We start from the raw sequence: 21,722 nt of genomic DNA on the forward strand, positions 1-21,722 counted from the left end.
AGCGTACAACCTCGTACAACACTTTTCCAATCCCATATCCTACCACAACTTCTCCCAGCACCACTGATAATACTGCGTTCCATACGATTTGCACGCCTTATCCCACTCGCAATTATCCATCGATCGGGTACCGTCGTCTATGGGGTTGCCAACGCACTATCGCATAATCAGTCAGTCGACTCGAGAACAGCACTCCAGATGACCGTACCTGATGATGCGGAGCCCCTTTGTATTTGAGTTGTTTGGATCCATGATCTGTCTTGTACTTGTCGCAAGCCTGTTCCGTGACCCAGTCATTTTGGAGGTTGTCCTTGCTATCGTGGCATTTGCAGTTCAAGTAGTGAGCGCAGCCGTGTATACTTGTGGTGAAAAGAGCTAAGAGTGTGAGGAGGATCGTTGGAAAGTACATGGTTGCTGTTTGGCTGATTGGGGTCTTGAGAAGTGGTGCTGTGGGCTGTCGACAGTGCTGCAAGACGCGGCCGCTCTATGTACTTATGGAAGATGATCCTCCATGGCGACATTGCGTTCAGCCTGTATAGTCGTATACTCCATAAGACAATGGTCTGGTATCCCACTCACGTCAGGCACAGTCGTGCTTGCTGCTGCGACATCCCGAGATAATGCCAGCTCGGCCCGGCATTGTCAAATTGCTTTGCATACCAACGAACCAATGCTTGTGAGAATTGAAACCCGTGGTGATCCGTTCCTCATAGGTGTTCGTTATGGCCTGCCTTTCTTCGTGACAACCTTGCCGACGTAGTATTGGTCGTCGAGCCTTAAATTTGGGCGCTATGCGTGGCGGTCATATAGGCCTCGGAGTGGACCCGGTTCTCGTAGAGTATTCAGTACACGTGGTAGATCGTATGGCACTGATGAGAAGTCTACAGAGTATGGCGTGCTCGCGAGCATAGCTAGCAGCGGTGTTTTCAGTGGATCAATAGAACATCCTGGCGACCCCGTGTTGGCCCGCTGTTAAAATGTGCTGTTGGCGGTTGTGAACCTCCAAAGGTAAGCGTAGCGGAGTGGAGCTCTCTACCAACCCTTCTAGACTGCAAAGTAGCGTACGATCCACGCTACCGCTACCCGACGTACAGTGCTTATTATACGACGACATAGGCGTTAGCGACAAGTATATGTTTGTGAGTTCGCCGACAGGCTGTGAGAACCTTGGCGAGTGTGAATCTGAGATACAAAAAAGCTACCTGAGAAAACTCTAAATATAGAGCTGAGCGCCAAGCCGGCGGTGTGTTCGGATAAGAACGTCACATCCTCCCCTACTAGACCCTGACACACCTGTGTCAGCCTGAGGCGGCCAGCCTGATCGCCCATGTACTTGAATCGATAACAAAGGAGATCCTGAAGCTTCAGCTTCCTTCGTCGTGGCTTCCTAGCCTGTGACCCTTCAGCTCACTTCACTCCGCAGGTGCAACTGCCTTGCGCGGCTTAACTCTGCTGCCTGAGCTCACTACGAGCTCACTGACCCCGTCAGATGACCTCGCCGCGAGCTTCTTGCGCGTGTTCGGTCCTTCCTGCATCGTCAGAAGCTCGCAGTGTCAGGTAGCTCGTGCAGAACGCAAGCACAAAAGCACGCTCTTATTCCAAATCAATCTGACCACGAACATCAACTTTCAAGCTTGCTGAGTCTTCGACAACCTCTTCACCCTTCGGCAGCTTCTTCCTTGCAGCTCACCATGGCTCCTGTCCCGCGCTCTCCTCAGGGCGAGGAGTTGACAGCTCAGATGGACGCCCTCACCGTCACCTGCACTTCGGCCGTGTCTAACAACTTCCCGCGGCTCCCCGTTCGTGCTGAGACGCGCCTTCCGGATACACCTGCCGGATGGTCAGCCGGTCAGTGGACTCGGCTCTGCGCCTTCTGGTTTGAAGTCTGGTTCTCTCGCGGCGTTGTCAAGCTGGACGATCAGATCGCGCTACAGTTGGCCCGTGTCGCGCGCCGGTGCCTGAGGATCGACGGAGGAGCTGGATTCTTTGAGATGATTCACATGCTCCCTTCGCGCTACAGCCGCTTCCAGTTTGGCGGCGTTCTGAAGCTAGCAGCCGCGTCAGACTCCGACTTCGACGTCTTCGAGGAGGTCCCTAAGGGCGGTATCCTAAGGCAGCCTGTCGCTTTCAGACCGTACACCGTGTAAACTAGGCTAGCGGCGATCGTCTTCAGCTGCTATAGCGGCCGCTCCAGATCCACGCGATGCGTACAAAGCTGCCGTTCTAAGGGCGATGCCGAGCGTCCGCTAGGAACCTTTGCTAAGTGCTAGCAACTTAGCCTACCGAGCAGTAAGCTAGAGAAATACGACTAGGAGGATCCTAAGCCTAATGCTACAGGCGGCTTCACCTTTATCGAGCGCGGCGGCTATACTAATTGTTTCTAGACTAGTAAGCACTCCACCTACGACTATAGCCGGTCTCGTACTAAGTTTAGCTATACTAAGCGGTCTTCCCGGTCAAAGGACTCTAAGCGCCTAGTCACCCCTAATAAGGTAGCTAACTTCTCTAATCTTCCCTAGGCCTACGATATCACTTAGGTCACGGAGTCTAGTCAGTTCTAGAACACTAAGTTTAAGTATTATAATCTAGCTTAGATAGACGCTCCGACCCTAGCTATATATAGTCTAGTCTTCTAGGTCAGTCGTAAGCCTCGTACTACCCGCGACGCCGCTAGCCGCCTAAAGGCCGCGTTAAAGGCTAATTTAGCTTACGTACGCGCCTTTATTCGCGAGAACGCCGAGACTAATACGAATAGACCTAGCTAGGAGGAGAACACCTTAGATAAGGAGGACGACGGCTTGTTCGTATTACTAACTAAGCCTAGTAAGTCCGCTAGTATACCTAAGGTACCTAGGAAGTCTCCTAGTAAGAAGCCCGTGTCTTTAGCTAGTAAGAAGCCCGCGGCCTTAGCTAAGAAGAAGTCGGCTCCTAGGACTCGGCGTAGCCCTCGGTAGATATCGTTGCGCTATACTCTAGACTATAACGAGCTATAGGAGGGTCTAAGCGATACCTCCGACTACGTTAGGTAGCTCCGCGAGATTCCGGTATAGACGCCTCTCCTAGAAGACTCTAAGGGTAAGGGCGAGGCGGACGTAACCTCGCCTAAGGTCTACGGTTATATAGCTAGTCCTCCCGTTCTTCTAGTAGCTAAGCGGTTTAGGCGGTCAATCGCGACTAGACGTACTTTACGATTCGGCTCGATTACCGAGAGGCTAAGAGGGGCTATAGTTCTATCTAGCTCCTTAGCTCGTTTACCTATACCGATAATAGAGGATAATAATAGAGAGGATCTAGAGGTAGTACCTAGTAATTTCCGGTTCCTAGGTTAGAAGTAAGGCTCTAAGAGCCTAGATAATAATAAGCCCGAGGCTACTTTATAATTTAGTACTACGTTCTTGTTTTATACGAGCGATAGGTAGCCGAGTAGGCTGACTTAAAAGTACTATAGACTAATAACACTAATTAATAATTCTTATAACCTAACTCCCTTAGCGCCGCTTCGGTAACTAGGCTTACTATTAAATAGGTATAGTATATATATATACGGAAGTTAGGATACGTAATAGGGAAGGAGGAAGGACTAATATAGTATATAAAGGTATATAGTAGAATAGTATTTAGTACTAAAGGTATCTCTACTATCGGTATAGAGACTACGTCTCTTATACCTATATAGAGGGATATTGCTCTAGTCCTAGTTCTGTTTCACTACGCCTTATCGGTTTTATCTATGTCTTATCCTATAACGGCAGTTCCTCCGTTAGTCTCGTACTAATTAGCTAAGCGACTTTAGGTCCTCTAAGTCGCTCCTACTATTCGTACGGTATCTTAGTAGTATTACCGTACTATTGTCTCGACTAGCTTAGTGTATACTAAGTTGGTCTTAGTACCGTACGATATACCTACTAACCTATATTCGTAACACTCCTACTTAGGTCGTAAGGCGAGGAACGTTTGTTCCTACTATACTAGCTATAGCTATCGTACGAAGGTCTAGAACTAGGGACCGGCTAGCGGTTTAGTTAAACTATCTACTACTATCTCCTTAGTATAGCAGTACTCTACTTTAATCTTCCTCTACTACTAGAGGTGCCTAATATAGTTATAGGTAATATTAATATACTTAGATCTTTCGTAGATATAGGCGTCCTTAACTAAGATTAGAGCCGCCTAGTTATCCCCTATAAGGCGTACTAGTCTTAGTTCGTCGACGGTACTCTTATCGGCTAGGACTATTAGTTAGAAAGAGTAGTCTCCTACTAGCCCCGGGTAGTTTATCTCTCGGAGGATAGCCGCTAGGAACTAGGATTGTTTCGCGGCGGCGTTTATTACTATAAACTCTACCTCTATAGTAGAGGTTACTATAGACTTTTGCTTCTTACTTATCTAGGATATAGGCGTACCGTATACTAGCTAGACATATCCTAGAATTAAGACCCTGTCTACTCGATCTATCGCGTAGTTAGAGTCTAAGTATCCGGTTAAAGCACCGCTACTACGTCTAAATATTAACCCTAGGTCGGGGAACGACCTTAGGTATCTCGAGACCTTCTTTAGTACTTTTATGTACCGCTTTATTAGATCCGCGACATATGTACTAGTTCTCCTAATTAGGAAGGCTAGGTCCGGTCTCGTTATAGTTATTAGCTATATCTAGGTCCTATTATCGCTCTAGTAGTTATCCTTACTATATCTCTCGTCGTTCGGGGCTATAGGACGAAGATTATCGTAACTATCTATTAGCGAGAGTGTTAGGCTTGCCTTTTCTTTTACTATATCTATTTTAGTAAGGGCCTTACGGATATAATAGCCCTAGTCGAGTTTTAGGGTACCGTTACGCCTATCGCGAGTAATCTTTAGTCCTAGTAGTTTCTCCGGTTCCCCGAGATCCTTAATCTTAAAGTATTACGCGAACTGCTTCTTAAACTATTAGATATCGGCTAACCTTAGTACTATAATAGGTATGTCGTCTATATAGATAAGTAGTATAATGTCTCTCTTAGTATAAGTTAGGAGATATAGGTCTACCTCGGACTAGTAGAATCCTATCTTAACTAACGCGGTAACGGAGAGCTTATTCTAATCCCTAGCTACCTACTTTAGGCCGTAGAGACTCCGGAGTACCTTAAGGACCGTATTTAGTAGGGTTTCGAGTCCTAGTAGGGGTTTTATATAGATGTCTTCGGCTAGGTAGCTTTAGGTAAACGTATTATTAACGTCGACCTAGTATATCTCGAGATCCCGCTCGTAAACTACTACTATAAAGACTCTTAGGGTGTTATAGCGTACTATAGGTACGAATGTCTCTTCGAAGTTAATGCCGAATTTCTATAAAAACTCTCTTACGATAAGTCTTGCCTTGAACTTTTCGATTACTCCGCTAATAAGTCTCTTTACGTCGAAGACCTACTTAGAGGTGACTATTTTCGCCCCCCTTAGAGCGATAGCCGTTTCCTAGGTATTATTACTTAATAACGAGAGTAGCTTAGTATCGATAGCGTCCTTCTATAAGTGGCCCTATTTAGGATCCCCTACCGTAGCCTTATATATCTTTAGGATAGGTACTTCCTATTAGTAGGCGATACCGGGTCCGAATATAGTAAAGGCGTATTCTTAGACTTCGTCGAATAGTTCCTCTACCGTAGCTATAAATATACATTCGTCGGTATCGGTAAGTCTATTATTCACCTATAGTAGTTAGTAGAACAAAGCTATTATAGCTTTATAGTACTTAGCCTTATAGTCCTAGTCCTAGCCGTAGTTATCGTTAGGACCCCTAGTCCTTTTTCTCCGGACGATTAGTTCCGGTAGCTCCGGGGTTTCCTCGATATTCTTATAGTCCGCGATATTATCTAGTCTACCGGGAAGTTGGATATAGAGCGGTCTTAAGATAGTTAGTCCTTTGTCCTTAGCCGTAGCGGGTTCGGTCTCTACGTAGGGAGCGGGGATTAGCTAGGTCGGTTCTTCTATAGAGGACTCGGCTACTTTAGTAGTAGTAAGTTAGGGTATTATACTACCCGAGAATCGTTAGATTGCTATCGGGGCATCCGCTAGTCGCTAAACTAGTAGTAGTCGCGAGACCGCCGGTAGTAGACCGACTAGCCTTCGTTCGGGTACCCTACTAGGTTAGTTATTCGTAAAGGAGACACCTAAGTCTAGATCTCTCCCCTTCTCGTTTTCGAACTAATCTACTTGGCTATACTACCTAATAGCTCGTATATCTAGCTCCTAGAACAACTATTACTTAGTCGATTGACCGTATCTAACGAAAATAGCTTCCTTACCTAGGTTTTTTAACTTATCCTATCGTAGCCCTTTTAGATATAATTTCGGTTCTACGTAAACTACTGCCCTACAACCCTATACTCTTAGGTGATCTACCGTCGGTACTTTGCTAGTAAATACTTCTTCCGGCGAAAGTTAGATACCGTTAAGTAACGGTCTATTTAGTAGTAGGTTACGTATAACCGCCTATACCTCTAGTACTTTAGGCTATAATTCTACTAGTATCCCCGATTCCTCGAGTATTAAGCGGATCGCGTTCTCCGATACCTAGATTGACCTTTCTACTACTCCGTTTTGTATAGAGTTATAAGTATCTATCGTATCGTATTAAACCCCCGATTCTTTCTCCTATTCTTTTAGAACTATTAGTAGCTTAGGTATATTATTACTCCGTACTACTCTTACGTAGCATTTAGATACTTTCTCTATAGTTAGCCGCTATTATCGTAGTGCTTACAGTACGTCGGATTTGTTCTTAAGCGGGATTACCTACTTCTTTCTTAAGAAGTTATCTACGATCTCTAGCTAGTATTTAAAACCTAGCCTAGATATCGTTAGATCTAAGCACATTAATATTACCTATAACTATATTAGGCACCTCTAGTAGTAGGGGAAGATTAAAGTAGAGTACTACTATACTAAGGAGATAGTAGTAGATAGTTTAACTAAACCGCTAGCCGGTCCCTAGTTCTAGACCTTCGTACGATAGCTATAGCTAGTATAGTAGGAACAAACGTTCCTCGCCTTACGACCTAAGTAGGAGTGTTACGAATATAGGTTAGTAGGTATATCGTACGGTACTAAGACCAACTTAGTATACACTAAGCTAGTCGAGACAATAGTACGGTAATACTACTAAGATACCGTACGAATAGTAGGAGCGACTTAGAGGACCTAAAGTCGCTTAGCTAATTAGTACGAGACTAACGGAGGAACTGCCGTTATAGGATAAGATATAGATAAAACCGATAAGGCGTAGTGAAACAGAACTAGGACTAGAGCAATATCCCTCTATATAGGTATAAGAGACGTAGTCTCTATACCGATAGTAGAGATACCTTTAGTACTAAACACTATTCTACTATATACCTTCGTATACTATATTAGTCCTTCCTCCTTCCCTATTACGTGTCCTGACTTCCGTGTATATATATACTATATCTATTTAATATCGGTATCGCTTTCTCGTAAGGTATAGGCTCGTATCGCCTTTGCCTTTGTCTTGTTATCGGATTAGCTTCTCCTATCCTTCTACTGTTTCCTAGACTTCTTATAGGCGTTTTAGGCCTTCTCTAGATCTCGGACTAGCTCTTTATAGGACTTCTTCTCCGGTTACTTCTAGGTATTCTTCTTTTTAATAAACTCCTTTACGGAATCTAGTTCCGGGTACGATATAACTAGGTAGTTACTATCGTAGATAAAGTAGCCGCTCTTACCCCCTTACCTCTAGGAGTATAGAGCGGTCTCGCCCTTACTCTCTTAGATCCGTAATTCGTAGGATTTAAGTAAGGTTATAGCGGATTCCTAGCCTAGGTTTAGCTAGGCTAGGATAGTGTCCCTAGTACTAGCGTAGACGTCCGGGAGGCTACTTAGTAGGTACTTAAACCTCCGGATAGGGTCCTTATAGTAGGTCTCTTTACTATCTGTTTCGGTAATCTATATAGATAGGTTACCTAGATATCTACCCTTGTCTAATTGTCCTATCGTCCGGTAGCTTAAACGATACTAGCTATCTTATAAGCGCTATATTACGGTTCACTACTACCGTAACGTCGCGCGCCTTAGCGCTTCCTTATATATCTCGCGCGCTTCGCGCTTCTCTTTCGTAGCCTCCTAAGGAGTAGGTAATCGCCTTAGAGTATACTACTATTAAGAGCCTAGCCGAGTTCGCGACTCGTACTATAGTATACCCGGAGATTATGTTTTACCTCGTTCGCTAGATATAGTTAGACTTTATTACACTTTTTAACTAGGTCGAGTCCCTAAAGAAGGCTAATAAGGTTATATAGCGTAAGTACGCTAATATAAAGAAGGAACGTAATATCGTATCCGAGAGTCTTAGTCAACTCGAAAAGAATAAGGATGTTAAGGGCCTCTTTATATTCTACTTTAATAAATACTAGAAGTATAAGAGTTAGATATAAGACCTTAAGGAAGCTAATTGGCGCCTCTAATAGGATAATGATACGCTCTTCGGACAGGTCGAGGAGTCGTAGGTAGGCATATTACCTAAGGACATTAAAGCCCTATCTAAGCGTAATTAGGCTCTAAATAAGGAGGTAGTAGAGCTAAAGGCTTAGCTAGTAGCTAAGGACACGAACGGTACTCGCGATACTAGCGGTACTAATAGTAATAATAATAATAACCGTAGTCGTTAGGTCTACGTCTACTCCCCTCGTTGTAATAGTGTTTTACGATTACCTACGCCTCCTACTTAGTAGAACCGTATAGGTAGAGGCACCCGACGAGGAGGTAGTAGAGGTAGTAGCGATAACGACGGAGACAACTCTAATAACGATAAGGGTAGAGATAATAGTCGACTACGCCGTTACCTACGCCGTAACTCCTTACGGCAAGAACGCTAGAGTATACCTAGTAGTACTTCTAGGGTAACTAGCAATACCGCCGTTAGCTAGTTCACTACTATCGAACCCTTCGTTAATGTTATATATACTAATAAGTTAATTAAGGACCTCGAAAGTAAGTTCGATAATAAGAATATAAACTTTAACCGTTAGCTCGATTAGCTAGAGATCAAGCTGTCCGTAATATAGTTCTAGACTATCGAGGACGGACTACGCTACATCCTTAACTTCCTCGACGAGTACCCGTACTAGCTATATAGTCCGCGAGTACCCTCTAAGCGTACTAAGCGCAATTATATTAACCCCTTTAAGTCTATCGATAGGATGATCTAATTCCTTATCGATCGGTATAGTAAGAAGGACGTCGTAGGCAAGGCCTTCTAGAAGCTCTAGGTCTTATAGTAGGGTAAAAACGAGTCATTTTCTATATTTATCGCTAAGTATAACGAACAGCGCAACTTATACGACCTATTAGCTAAGACTAATCACCGCCTACTCGAGAGTAAGCTTAACTATAATTATATAGGAGTACTACCTATAGAGACTAAGGACCGCGAAGACTTAGTCGACCTATACTATAAGCTCGAAGCTAAGTTCGAGCGCCTAAAGTTAAAGACCCTAGCTATACTACGACTACCTCGTAGTACTAGCGGTAGTAACGGTACTATACCTACCGCGCCCGGCGTAGCCTAAGGTTTAGGCCTTAAGCTATACGCTTAGATACCGCGCGAATTCTATTAGGGCGAGAGCCTAGCCTATAAGATATAAGAGTAAAAGCGAGAATATAGGTACGAAGTATAGATATAAAGGGCATAGTATAATTACTATATAAAACGAAAGACGAAGAAAGTAAGAGAGGCCTAGGGAAGGCTAGATATCTATACGCGACCCTCGCGAGTACGTATCCCCGTATTAATAGGGCTAACCCGTACGAAGCCGCGCTTAGTAGCTTTACTCAAAACCTTATTCTAACCTGCCCTACGTTCCGAGTCTTCTACGTACTTCTTCTAGGGTCTAGCGTAGTCGCGGGTGCTCGCGGAAGTGCCGTAAGTTATATAGTTACGAGCTAAAGTAAATCTATTAAGGTTTAGTAGAGTAGTAAATTTCGAGGGCTAGGTCCCGTAGTGAATATTACGGGGTATATAATTCTTAGCGCTTATATACTAAGCTAGACTTTCACTTCTTAACGACTTCTAAGTACTCTAAGGCTCTTCTATCCCTACCTTCTATATACTCTATAGGGAGACTATAGTAGTAGCCCCCGGAACAAAGCTAAGTTCCTACGAAGCCGTAGTAGTTCTATATATCGAGGATGTTCAGCTTTAGTACTAGGCCTAGGCCTAATATTATAGTCGATATACTATTAGTAAGCCCCGTCGAAGAGCTTAGATTCGAAAAGCCTACCGATATTAACTTCTAGGCCGTCTACGCGGGCGTAGTATTCTTCGATTGCTTAACGATTAAAGATAATATATTAGATAGGTTCCTATAAGGTATCCTACTTAGGGTAACCTTACTATTCGACTTTATACTTAATCGGCGGTAGCCCTTTAATATCGTTAGGCTCTACGCGGATTCCCCGGATCTTACGGATAGTATAGTCGTTAGAAGGTAGGGTAATAGGCTCGTCGACTTCTACTTTATCGGGAGGACCTAGTATGTCTTAGTTTTGGTTCGGGAATAGGTCCTTAGCCGACGGCCGAAGGCGTACGGAATAGAAGACGTTATAGATCTTTATGTTTGTAGGAAGAGCTAGATAGTAGGCGTATAAACTAATACGCTCGGTAATCTCAAAAGGACCTAGGTTCTTCTAGCTTAGCTTCTTAGAGGGGCGGTCCGTCTTAATATTCTTAGAGTTAAGGTAGACTATATTGTCTACTTAGTAGTTAGGAGCTAGCTAGCGACGACGATTAGCTTGATCCTCGTAGATTGCTTATACGTATACTATCTCGTCGTAGACTTCTTTATAGATCTATAAGAGTATAGTAGCGAACTCGTCTACTACTTACTCGTTTACGTCTTTAGTAGGCGGGAGAGGCTCTTCTAGTTCTATACCTATACGAGGGTAGTAACCTCTCGTAGTATAGAAGGGAGAGTAGCTAGTAGTCTCCGAGTCCTAGTTACGAGTAGCGAACTCTACCGTAGGGATATACTAAGGCCAATCCTTCTAGTAGTAGTCGACGAAGTAACGAAGGACCTACTCGAGGATAGCGTTCGTAATTTCGGTCTAGCCGTCGGTCTATAGCTAAAAACTAGTCGAGAGGTTATACTTAATACCTAGGATAGTATATAGACGCTTCTAGAAGTACGAGATAAACTAGGAGCCTCTATTAGAGGTGATACTATCTAGGAGGCCTTAAAAGCGCTAGACGAATTCGTAGAATAAGCGAGTAGTCTCCTTTATAGTTATACTCTAGTACGGGATTATATACCGGTCCTTAGAGTAACGGTTTACGATTACTAGAAGGGCCTTTACCTTTACGCCGCTAAAGGTCTTACCGTAAGGGAGATCGGTAAAAAAGTCTATAGTAATATACTTCTACGGACAATTAGGAGCCGGGAGAGGGTATAAGAGACCGTAGGGGCGGTAGCGGTTAGCTTTAGCTCTTTAGTAAGTAGCGTAGTTTAGTACGTAGCGGCGGACGTCCTTCTAGGAATACGGCTACTAGTGATCCCTAGTAAGGAGCTTATAGGTCTTAGCTACGCCTAGGTGACCCCTAGAGGCGGAGTCGTAGACGATTTAAAGAATCTTAGCTCGGATATTAGAGCCTTCGGGCTATAGTACGTAAAGCTTCTTACGGAAGTAGACGACACCTTCCTAGAGCTCGTACTTAGATAGCGAGAAGCCCGGGAATGTCCTCGCGCTAGATTTAAGGGCCTAAACTAACTCTTAGGCGTCTAGGTCGGTATCGTACGCTATTCGTACTCGTGCTATAATGCCTTAAGGTTACTCCTTATTATTGAACCCCTTAAAGTCTAATTCGGATAAGCCGTCGGTCGTTACTAAGCCCTCTTTATTATCGTTTAAGTCCTTAGCGTCCGAGGCGTATTCTTTAGGCTCGGGTTCATTATTACTCTCGTTAAGGTAGGTAGGAGCGAGTACGAGAGTAGTAAAGGAAGCGGCGAGCGTAGGCTAGCCGTTCGATAGGTACTCTCGAAGCTCGGAAGAGAGGTTATACTCTTTAATGACTTATTGCTCTACGATTTGCTAGCCCCCTCTTCGATTAACTAGAGAGTTACTAGGACGGCGGGTAAGGGCGTCGGCTATCGAGTTGGCCTTACCGGGCGTGTACGAGATTATAAAGTTGAACCGGGAGAGGAACTCGCTCTAGCGGGCCTAGCGACGATCAAGTAGCTTACTCTTTATAAAGTAGACGAGGTTCTTATAGTCGGAGCTTACTTAGACGGGTATAGTAGAGCCTTCTAGCTCGGGGCGCTACTCTTTAAAAGCTTTAACGATAGCGAGAAGCTCCTTATTATAGATCTCGTAGTTATACTCCGTAGCGGTTATCTTCTTAGAGAGGAAGGCGATAGATAACTAGGGAGATTGAGGCGAGCGGCGTTATAGTAGGACACCGCCTACTACGCCGCCGGATACGTTAGTCTCTATATAGGTCTCTAGTTCGAAATCGAAGTGCTATAGAAGCAGGTTCTTAATAAACTTCGCTTTAAGTAAGTCAAAAGCCTCCTAGTATTCGTCGGTCTAGGCAAACTTCTTACCCTTACGCGTAAGCTTTGTTAAAGGGCGTACTACGCCCGAGAATACGTAGATAAAGCGGCGGTAGAAGTTAGTAAAGCCTAGGAAACCCTAGACCTCCTTAACGTTCGTAGGAGTATCCTATTCGACGATAGCGTCGATCTTCTCTTAGTCTATCTTAATGCCGTCTACGGTAATAATTAAACTAAGGAACTTGACTTCGGTCTTCTTAAACTCGTACTTATCGATATCGAGCTATAAGCCGGCGTCTACGAGCTTCTAAAGGACCTTATAGACGTACTCGCGGTGCTCCTCCTTAGTCTCGCTATAGACTAGGATATTATCGATGTAGGTAGTAAAGAACTGATCGAGGAACTCCTAAAGGATATCGTTAATAAAGTTCTAGAAGGTATTAGGCCCGTTATAAACGCCGAAGGGTATAACGAGCGACTCGAATAGGCCGTAGCGAGTACGGAAGGCTATAAGATACTCGTATCCTTCTACTATTCCTAACTTGTTAAACGTAGCGATAATATCGAGCTTAGTGAAGTACTTGGCCTTAGAGAGGCGCTCGAGCGTCTCCTAAATTAACGGTATTAGGTAGCGGTTCTTCTTTATAATAGCGTTTAAGCCTCGGTAGTCTACGTAGAAGCGTAGGCTACCGCCGGGCTTCTTAACGAATATAACGGGACTACTAGCGCTAGAACGGCTCGCTCGAATAAACCCCTTCTTTAGGTTCTCTTCGAGGTATCTCTTAAGGACGATAAGCTCTTCTCGGGATATAGAATATAGCGGTCCGAACGGTATCTCTATACCTTCTTCTAGCTTAATCTTATAGTCGTAAGGGCGATAAGGAGGTAGCTCGTCTACGGCTTTAGTATCGAATACGTAGAGGATATAGTGTGCCTAAGGAGGGACCTTGGTAGTAGGGTCGGTAGGTATACGCTTCTTATCGAGCTTCTCGAGGGCGATGTCGATATTACGTAGAGAGGCGGCGAAGACTTAAGCTTTAGGCTACTTAGTAGTAGTAGTAAAGGTAGCGGCGTTTACCTAGAAGATCTTAGTATACTTAGGACCGCGCTAAGGCGGCGGAGAAGGCGGAGGTACCGGAGGAGCTTCTAGAGGGAAGCTAATAGTAAGGGAAGTCTAGTCGATAATAGGTTAGTATTGTCTAAACTAGGGGAGGCCGAGGATAAACTTCTAATACGGTAGGGACGTAAGGAAGCTAGTGATCGACATACGCTTGCCTCCGAGAGTGATTAACGTATATATAATATAAGTAATCTTACTAGTAGTAGTCTCCGTACCGTTAAAGAGTTTAAGGGTACGAGGGTACCTTAGTTCCTAGGGTTCGAGGTTAAGAGAGGTCGCGAGTTTATAGTCTATAAAAGACTCGCCTAGTACGCTAGTGTCTATAAGAGTGAGATTAGAAGAAGAGAGTTTCTTTAAGCCGATATTTATATTCGTAACGAACGGTTTATAAGCGTAGTCCTTACCCGTCTCGTCGTATAGGTCTAGCTATACTATATTGATCCTTAACTTCTTTCCTCTCTTTACTTTCGGTAAACGTTATTCTTAGTCTTTATCGCGTCGATAAGGAAGACCTAGGCTTTTTCCTACTTAGCGGGAGTAGTAGGAGTAGGCTTAATAGCGCTAATAGCGCCGCGAACCGGGTTACGGGCGTTACGGGTAGCGAGCTACGGATAGTTAACTACGATATAGCCTAGACCGCCGTAGTAGGTATAGAGTCCGGCCTAGCGACGGCGAAGCTTCTCTTCGGGAGTAAGCTTACCGTTAACAAGGCCCTAGACTCGAGGGACGGCGGTACTAGCGCTAAGATCTATAGCATTACCTATAGAGACGGGAGGGAGAGCCGTAGGAGCGGCGGCGCCTAGTAGAGTAGCGAAGTAGCTTCCGGGACTACGAGGCTAACGACCTTAAGAACGGGAAGTAAGGAGAGAGGCGGTATGTTTTATATTAGAGTCGAGGCGCTAGTAGGTCTCGACGAGCTTACGGAAGCTTATAGTACCGACGTCCTTATCCTCGAGGGCTCGAAGAAGCTCTATTAATAAGCTACGGCGGAAAGTACTCTTCTTAGTCTCTTTGTTATAGCCGGTAAACCCGATGTCGCGGTTAAAGGCCGCGAGGTACTCGGCGAAGCTCTTATTCTTCTAGAGGAGGTTATAGATAGCGTTCTAGGCGGTAGCTCTACGGTCTAGATTACTAAAGGTAGTACGGAGGTCCTATATTAAGGTAAGGACGTCCGGGTAGCCGATAGTCTACGTAGTATTATCGATATAGTATTATACCTAAGCCGCGGCGTCTCCCCGAAGGAGGGAGAAGACGTATATAACCTTGTCCTTCTCTTACGGAAAGTGGTCGGCATTAGCTAATAGCTTAATAGTAAGCTATGTCTTAAATGCCTCGAACTTACTCTTATTACCGTCGAACTCGTCTAGATCGTTAACCTTCTTAGAGAAGTACTAGCGGCGGTTATTATCGGCGTACGGTACGAGGTTCTAGAAGGTGTTTATAATACCTTAAAGGTATATTGCTTAGTTGTTTACTTGCTCGACCTACTAGGCGGTCTCGCGGAAAGAGGAGACGGTACGGTTAATAAGAGCGTAGGCCGTATCGGGGTTAGCGTTTACCTAGGTACCGAAGGTAGCGGCGTTCGAGAAGGGGATATTAGCCTACTCACTAAAGTAGAATAGAGTGTCTTAGTTGTCGAGGTTAACACCTCTATCGGTAGCGTAGTCACCTATAAGGATCACTCGAGTAGTTAACGGTTTGTTAGTCTTTCGTAATATTAGGGCGAGAGCCTAGCCTATAAGATATAAGAGTAAAAGCGAGAATATAGGTACGAAGTGTAGATATAAAGGGTATAGTATAATTACTATATAAAACAAAAGACGAAGAGAGTAAGAGAGGCCTAGGGAAGGCTAGATATCTATACGCGACCCTCGCGAGTACGTATCCCCGTATTAATAGGGCTAACCCGTACGAAGCCGCGCTTAGTAGCTTTACTCAAAACCTTATTCTAACCTGCCCTACGTTCCGAGTCTTCTACGTACTTCTTCTAGGGTCTAGCGTAGTCGCGGGTGCTCGCGGAAGTGCCGTAAGTTATATAGTTACGAGCTAAAGTAAATCTATTAAGGTTTAGTAGAGTAGTAAATTTCGAGGGCTAGGTCCCGTAGTGAATATTACGGGGTATATAATTCTTAGCGCTTATATACTAAGCTAGACTTTCACTTCTTAACGACTTCTAAGTACTCTAAGGCTCTTCTATCCCTACCTTCTATATACTCTATAGGGAGACTATAACACGTAGCGTAATCTATCGCCGTAATAATATACTCGTTTCCTAGTAGACTCTTCGGTAAAGGCCCTACGATATTAATCGCCTATCTCTCGAAGGGCCTAAGCTTATCGTTAACCTAGTAAAACCGCGGCTCGCGTATTTTAGGCTTATAAGGCTTCTTTTTCTACGTTAGCTAGTATCTAGGATAGGATTCGATAAACTTTCGTACGTCCTTTCTTATACTAGGCTACTAGGCTCTTATCTCGAGCTAACCTATTAGCCCGGGCGCTATAAAGTGTCTATATCGCTAGTATACGTAGTTTACTAGATTAAGACGCTAGGTTAGTACGAGGAAAGGCGCTACTCCCTTATTATCTAGAAGAATAAAGCCTAATCTAGGTTCCTTAGACTCGTCGATCGGTAGGAGTAGCTCGAATTCCTCTTCTCGTACCTTAATTAAGCTCTCGAGGTAGGGACCGTAAGTTAGTATCTATCCCGTTAACTTAAACTACCTTATTAGTTTAGGGAACAAGTCGGTCTCGTTAGCTTTGAATCTTATAGCTACGAGTTACTTAACCGGCTAAGCTAGGTTAGTGGGTCCTTCTCCGATAAAGTTAGGCCGACGGGAGAGCGTACCGGAAACGATCGCCTCTTCTCCCTTATAATATCTAATATCTAAGTTATATTACTAAAACTCTTTAGCCTATTGTACGATCCTCTTACTCTAGCCCTAAGTACTATTAAGGTGCCTAAGCGACTAGTAATTAGTTAGGATCGTGACCGTATAGCTATTTTCTACGTAGTTATCCTAGGTTCGGAGGGCTTCCTTAATTACTAGGCCCTCCTTTTTGTAAACTAGGTAATTTAGCTCGGCTCCCTACAGCTTCCTTCTAGAGAAGGCTATAGGGTATAGCTAGTTATTAGCTCCTATTTAATAGATAGTAGCGCCTAGAGCCTATTTAGATATATTAGTCTTAATCGTAAAGGGCTTCTTAGGGTTAGGCGGGATTAGTATAGGCCCGAAGGTTAGCGCGAGCTTTAGGCTCTTAAAAGCGTATACGTACTAGGCGTTCTATCGTACTAGGCGACGCTTTTTCCGCCTAAGGGACTCGTCGCTTTCCTTAAGAAGATCTAAGAGGGGTACTACGAGTTTCGCGAAGCCCTTAATAAAGCGGTAGTAGTAGTCTACGAGGCTAAGGAACTACCTAATCTACTATATATTAGTAGGCGTAGGCTAACTATTAATTATGTCGATCTTGTCTTATAGTAGCCTAATCGAATTCTTCTTGATCTAATACCCGTAGAAGGTGACTGACTTGACTCTAATGTCGTACTTCTTAGGCGAGTAGAATAGTTTAGCTTTCTTTAGGCGGTCGAAGACCTCCTTTAGGTCTTTTTCGTACTGTTCCTTAGAGTCTAAGAAGACTAGGATGTCGTCGAGGTACACGACGACCTTCTTCTAAAGTAGATCTCTTAGGATCTTATTTATTATAGACTAAAACGAGGCTAGGGCGTTCGTTAGCCTAAAGGGTATAACGAGGAACTCGTACTTTCTATCCCTAGTATTAAACGTAGTCTTATACGTATCGGCTAAGTCGATTAGTAGCTACTAGTACCCTAAGACTAGGTCTAGTTTACTAAAGTATTTAGCCTTCGCGACCGTATCTAGGTATTCCTAGATACGTAGGAGGGGGAAGCCGTTTTTAGTAGTTACGGCGTTTAGGGCGCGATAGTTAATATATATACGCTACTAGCCGTCTAGCTTAGGGATAAAGAGGACTAGGGATCTCTAGGGTAAGGACGAGACCTTAATCAGTCCGTAATTAAGGAGTATCTAGATCTAGCGAGCCTGTTCTCGAAGCTAACTAGGGTTTAGACGGTATACGGGCTAGTTAATAGGTCGAGCGTTACTAGTAGGGATAGTATAGTCGAAAGCTGTCTTCCGTAGGAGTCTAGCCGGGAGCTAAGCTCTATAGATCTCTAGGAAGAGATTAACTAACGTCTAGAAGACCCGGTTACCTACCTACGGTAGCTAAGACTCGTTATCTAGGTCCCCTACTATAGCTATAAGGCGTTTATATACCTTATCTAAGCCGTGTTCCTCGAAGTCGATATTAACTAGGGTATCGTCGGGGAGTCGCCTAAGCGAGTAGAAGAACTAGGGTCCTTCGTATCGTATAGCGAAGTCTACTAAATATATAGAGTTGAACATTTCTAGCTCGCCTTCGTCGTCCTTTAGGTCGAACACCTTAGAGTACGACCTGATCGTATAGTACCGGCTACGCCGGTCCCGTAGTCTAGTAGAGCTAGACTACTAGTTTACGTTAGGGTTGACTTCCTAGAACTACTTAAGGCCTAAGATAAGGTCAAATCCTTCTATACCGATAACTCTAGCGGGGACTATGTCCTACTAGGTACTAATCTAATATAGTAGAAGGACACCCTAAGTAGAAATGATCTCCTTACTATTTAGGAGGACGATCCTTACTAGTAGTAAGTCCCTAAAAAGCGATCGAGGGAGTTGCTTCGATTTTTGGGCTAAGAGGTATAATTTAGAGGCTATATAGTCTAGGGTAACCTTAGCCCGAACCTAATTAGGTCCTAGGCGAGTATCGATAGTAAAGAGCCCCCCGCCTATCGCTATTAGCCTCTCTATCGTATAGTCGACCTCCTCTTTAGTCTCCGACCTAGGTTCTTTAGATAAAGATAATGCTCTATCCTCTTCTACTTATGTCTACTAAGCCTTACCCTTAGTAGCTAGAGTCGTCCTATCCTAGTAGGATTCTCTAGGTAGAGGTATAGAGGCGTCTAATAATCCTAAGTACGTCTACCTCGATTAAGACGTCTTAGGCTCTATTTTTTTAGCTTAGAGTAGTCGCGCGTAAAGTAGCCTATCTTACTATAGTTATAGTATTTGTCTAAGCGCCCGGAGGGGCCTCTACGATTACCTCGACCGCGTCTACGTCCGCCGCGGCCTCTACCGCGTCCTCTACCGCGCGCCGAGCTACCTAAGTCGCTCCGGAGAGCTATAAAGGCTTTAGTATCTCCGTCTACGAACTTCTCGACGGCTAATATTATTACGGCTAGCTTCTAGTCTCTTCCGTAGCTAAGATAGAGTCGCTAGTCGGCTATAATAGCCTACTAGAAGTAGACGCGGATATTTATATTAGTCGCTCGAAAGTTACGATTATCTAGTTTAGCTAGTATATCGGGCTTTAGGCCGGCTAAAAACTTACGTAGGTAGGTAAAGTTATCTAGTAGGGGAGTTATACGGCTCCTAGTTAGCCTAAGCGACCTAATAAAGGTCCTAATACTCCTAGTTTAACGGGTAGTCTCCTACTTACGCTAGATCTACTCCTAATAGTCTAGGTCGACTATAAAGATAGAGATCTACGTAATTATATCGTCGAAATTACCGTGCCTTAAATAAGAGGGCTTTAGGCGCTCCTCGATAGCTTTAAACTATAACTAGTTAAAGTCGCTACCGACGAAGCTACTAACGAGCTCTAGTTTCTCTAGGTCGGAAAGGCGTCGTTTAATAATCTATTTCTTATTTAGGCTAATCTAGGCTCTAATAGACGATATCTAGTTAAGGTACTCGTCGTTCTAAGCGTTAGACTTTAGAATAGGGGGATCCCCTATCCTAGGCGCCTTACCTCTACTAGCTAGCTCGTTATATAGGCTAAAGTTATCTTCGTCTAGGTAGTCCGCCCTATCTATCTCCGTATCGCTATTACGGTTAGGGCGGCGGTACGACCGAGTAGCTAGGGGTATAGCCTAAGTAGCCCTAAAGGTGTTGTTTAGGCTAGTAGGCTAAGCCGCGTAGTTATTACCTAGGGCGCGGCTATAGGCTAGGCCCTCTCCGACTAGATAAGTAGCGAAACCTTACTAATCCGGTAGGTAATAACCGCCTTAATTAGAGTATTAGTTAGTGTCCTCTATACTAAAGGTTTAAGTAGCCCGCCCCGTTTATAGGAGCTAAGATAAGGTTAGTAAGGTTACCTCGCTTAGCTTTAGTACTAAGGTCTAACAAAGGCGTAAGTTAGAGACTTATAGCTTAGGAGATTTACTTATAGGCTAATTTAACCTAATAGAAAGGCTAAAAGGAAGGGAAGCTACTAGATATAAGAACCTTAGCGAGTATAAATCTAAGATATAGAAAAGCTACCTAAGAAAACTCTAAATATAAAGCTGAGCGCCAAGCCGGCATTGTGTTAGGATAAGAACGTCATAAGGCACAGTACGCTAGGTCACGTGATCCTGAAACTTGAAAGTTGACCAATCAGAGCGGGCGCCAAGGCTAGTTGAGGGCTGGTATAGAGCTTCACTCCCTCGCTGACGCCTCACCTACGTACTCGCAAGCTCGTACTCCGGTGTGGCTAGCGCTCGGTCGCTACGCTTAATTACGGTCGGCACCGAAGGATTCTCCGCTCCGGTCTTGGCAAGCCTCTCAGGACTTTCCCATCTGATATTGTCAACCTCACATTGTGTCATCAACATGTCGGCCATCCACAACAATATCGATCTAGACGAGATCTATGCATTTGCGGTACAGCTCGCCAAAGATGCAGGCCAGATGCTGTTCGATGCCGCCACCTCTCGCTCAGGAACGATCTCTCGGCAGACTCACGTTGAGAAGGAATCCGCCGTCGATCTAGTCACCCAGACTGACGAAGGTAAGTCGGAATATCTTCTTACGATGCTTATGTGCACGGTTCTTGGTCTACAATAAGCAACGCAAGGCTCGTCCTTAGAGCTTGACCATCCTTATGCTATACTCTTCCCGCAAGCTTTGCTTCCTACAACGAAGGGCTGCAGGATCGGCCATTTTCAAAAGTTGCCTCCCGCTAGCAACATCTTGGTGTGCATGTGCACTAGCGGTCTATTTATATGCCCATCACAATACTGATCTGCTATCGGCGGTAAAGATGTCGAGGCATACATTCGAAACAGTGTTCTAGCCAGATACCCTTCTCACGCGTATGTTACCATCTTTAGCTGCCACCTTTTGGGAATGCTTGTGGAACTACGATGAGCCATGCTAAGCCATTCACAGTTTCTGCGGCGAAGAGTCGTATAGCAAGGGAGGGGCAAAGGACTACATGATACCAGAGAATGGCCCTGCTTGGTGTGTTGATCCGCTGGACGGGACTGTCAACTTCATTCACCTCGCGCCATTCTACTGCGTGTCCATTGCATTTATTCTGGACGGGGTGCCCGTCATTGGCGCCATCAATGCGCCTTTCCTACGACAACTGTCAGTACTGTCGCGGCGTCAGCTGGAGATCGACTAGCTGATATACCTATTGCTCCAGGTTCACCGCCTGCCGTGGTAAAGGTGCATGGCTCAACGAGACCACTCCGCTACCACTGGATAGGACACCTATACCTCCAATGCCGCCGGGTGCGCCGAAAGGCTGCATACTGTCGTGTGAGTGGGGCAAAGACAGAAGAGATATCCCCGAAGGTAATCTGCAGCGCAAGATCAATAGCTTCCAAAACTTAGGTACGTGACTGGAGAGTACCAAGCATCGAGATGTGGATTGGACTACGGTGTAGTGCGCAAGACATGTGCTGCAGGAATTGCTCCGCTCCTCTGTCTTTACCGTAGTCCAAGACACTGCCACACGCTACTGGGATATGGCTGACACACTTTTGTTTGTAGCCACTGAACTTGGAGGGAGGAACGGCAAAGGAGGCCACGTCCATGGCGTGCGAAGTCTCGGCTCCGCAACGCTGGACTTGGCTTATGTTGCCATGGGTTCCTTTGATATCTGGTGGGAAGGCGGTTGCTGGTAAGCAGCCGGCAGACCTGAAGGAGAGCACATGCTAACTGAAGATGCTGCGTAGGGAG

The 21,722-nt window shown here is 44.8% G+C and overlaps 2 protein-coding genes across 2 annotated transcripts; one reads left to right on the forward strand and one right to left on the reverse strand.

Annotated features, from left to right (window-relative positions):
• Window positions 1-39: 39 nt before the first annotated feature.
• Window positions 40-409, reverse strand: CLAFUR5_10639 (Ecp28-2; the record flags this gene model as incomplete). Its single annotated transcript, XM_047909787.1, has 2 exons — window positions 40-156; window positions 209-409. 2 exons carry the CDS (start codon window positions 407-409, stop codon window positions 40-42), a joined length of 318 nt encoding a protein of 105 aa, XP_047763977.1.
• A 19,957-nt stretch (window positions 410-20,366) lies between these two features.
• Window positions 20,367-21,382, forward strand: CLAFUR5_10640 (uncharacterized protein; the record flags this gene model as incomplete). Its single annotated transcript, XM_047909788.1, has 4 exons — window positions 20,367-20,544; window positions 20,797-20,848; window positions 20,925-21,125; window positions 21,184-21,382. The coding sequence occupies 4 exons, from the start codon at window positions 20,367-20,369 to the stop codon at window positions 21,380-21,382; spliced, it is 630 nt and encodes a 209-aa protein (XP_047764416.1).
• Between the last annotated feature and the right edge of the window lie 340 nt (window positions 21,383-21,722).

The sequence above is a fragment of the Fulvia fulva genome, chromosome 7, assembly GCF_020509005.1.
Source record: "Fulvia fulva chromosome 7, complete sequence".
Classification (NCBI taxonomy): domain Eukaryota; kingdom Fungi; phylum Ascomycota; class Dothideomycetes; order Mycosphaerellales; family Mycosphaerellaceae; genus Fulvia; species Fulvia fulva.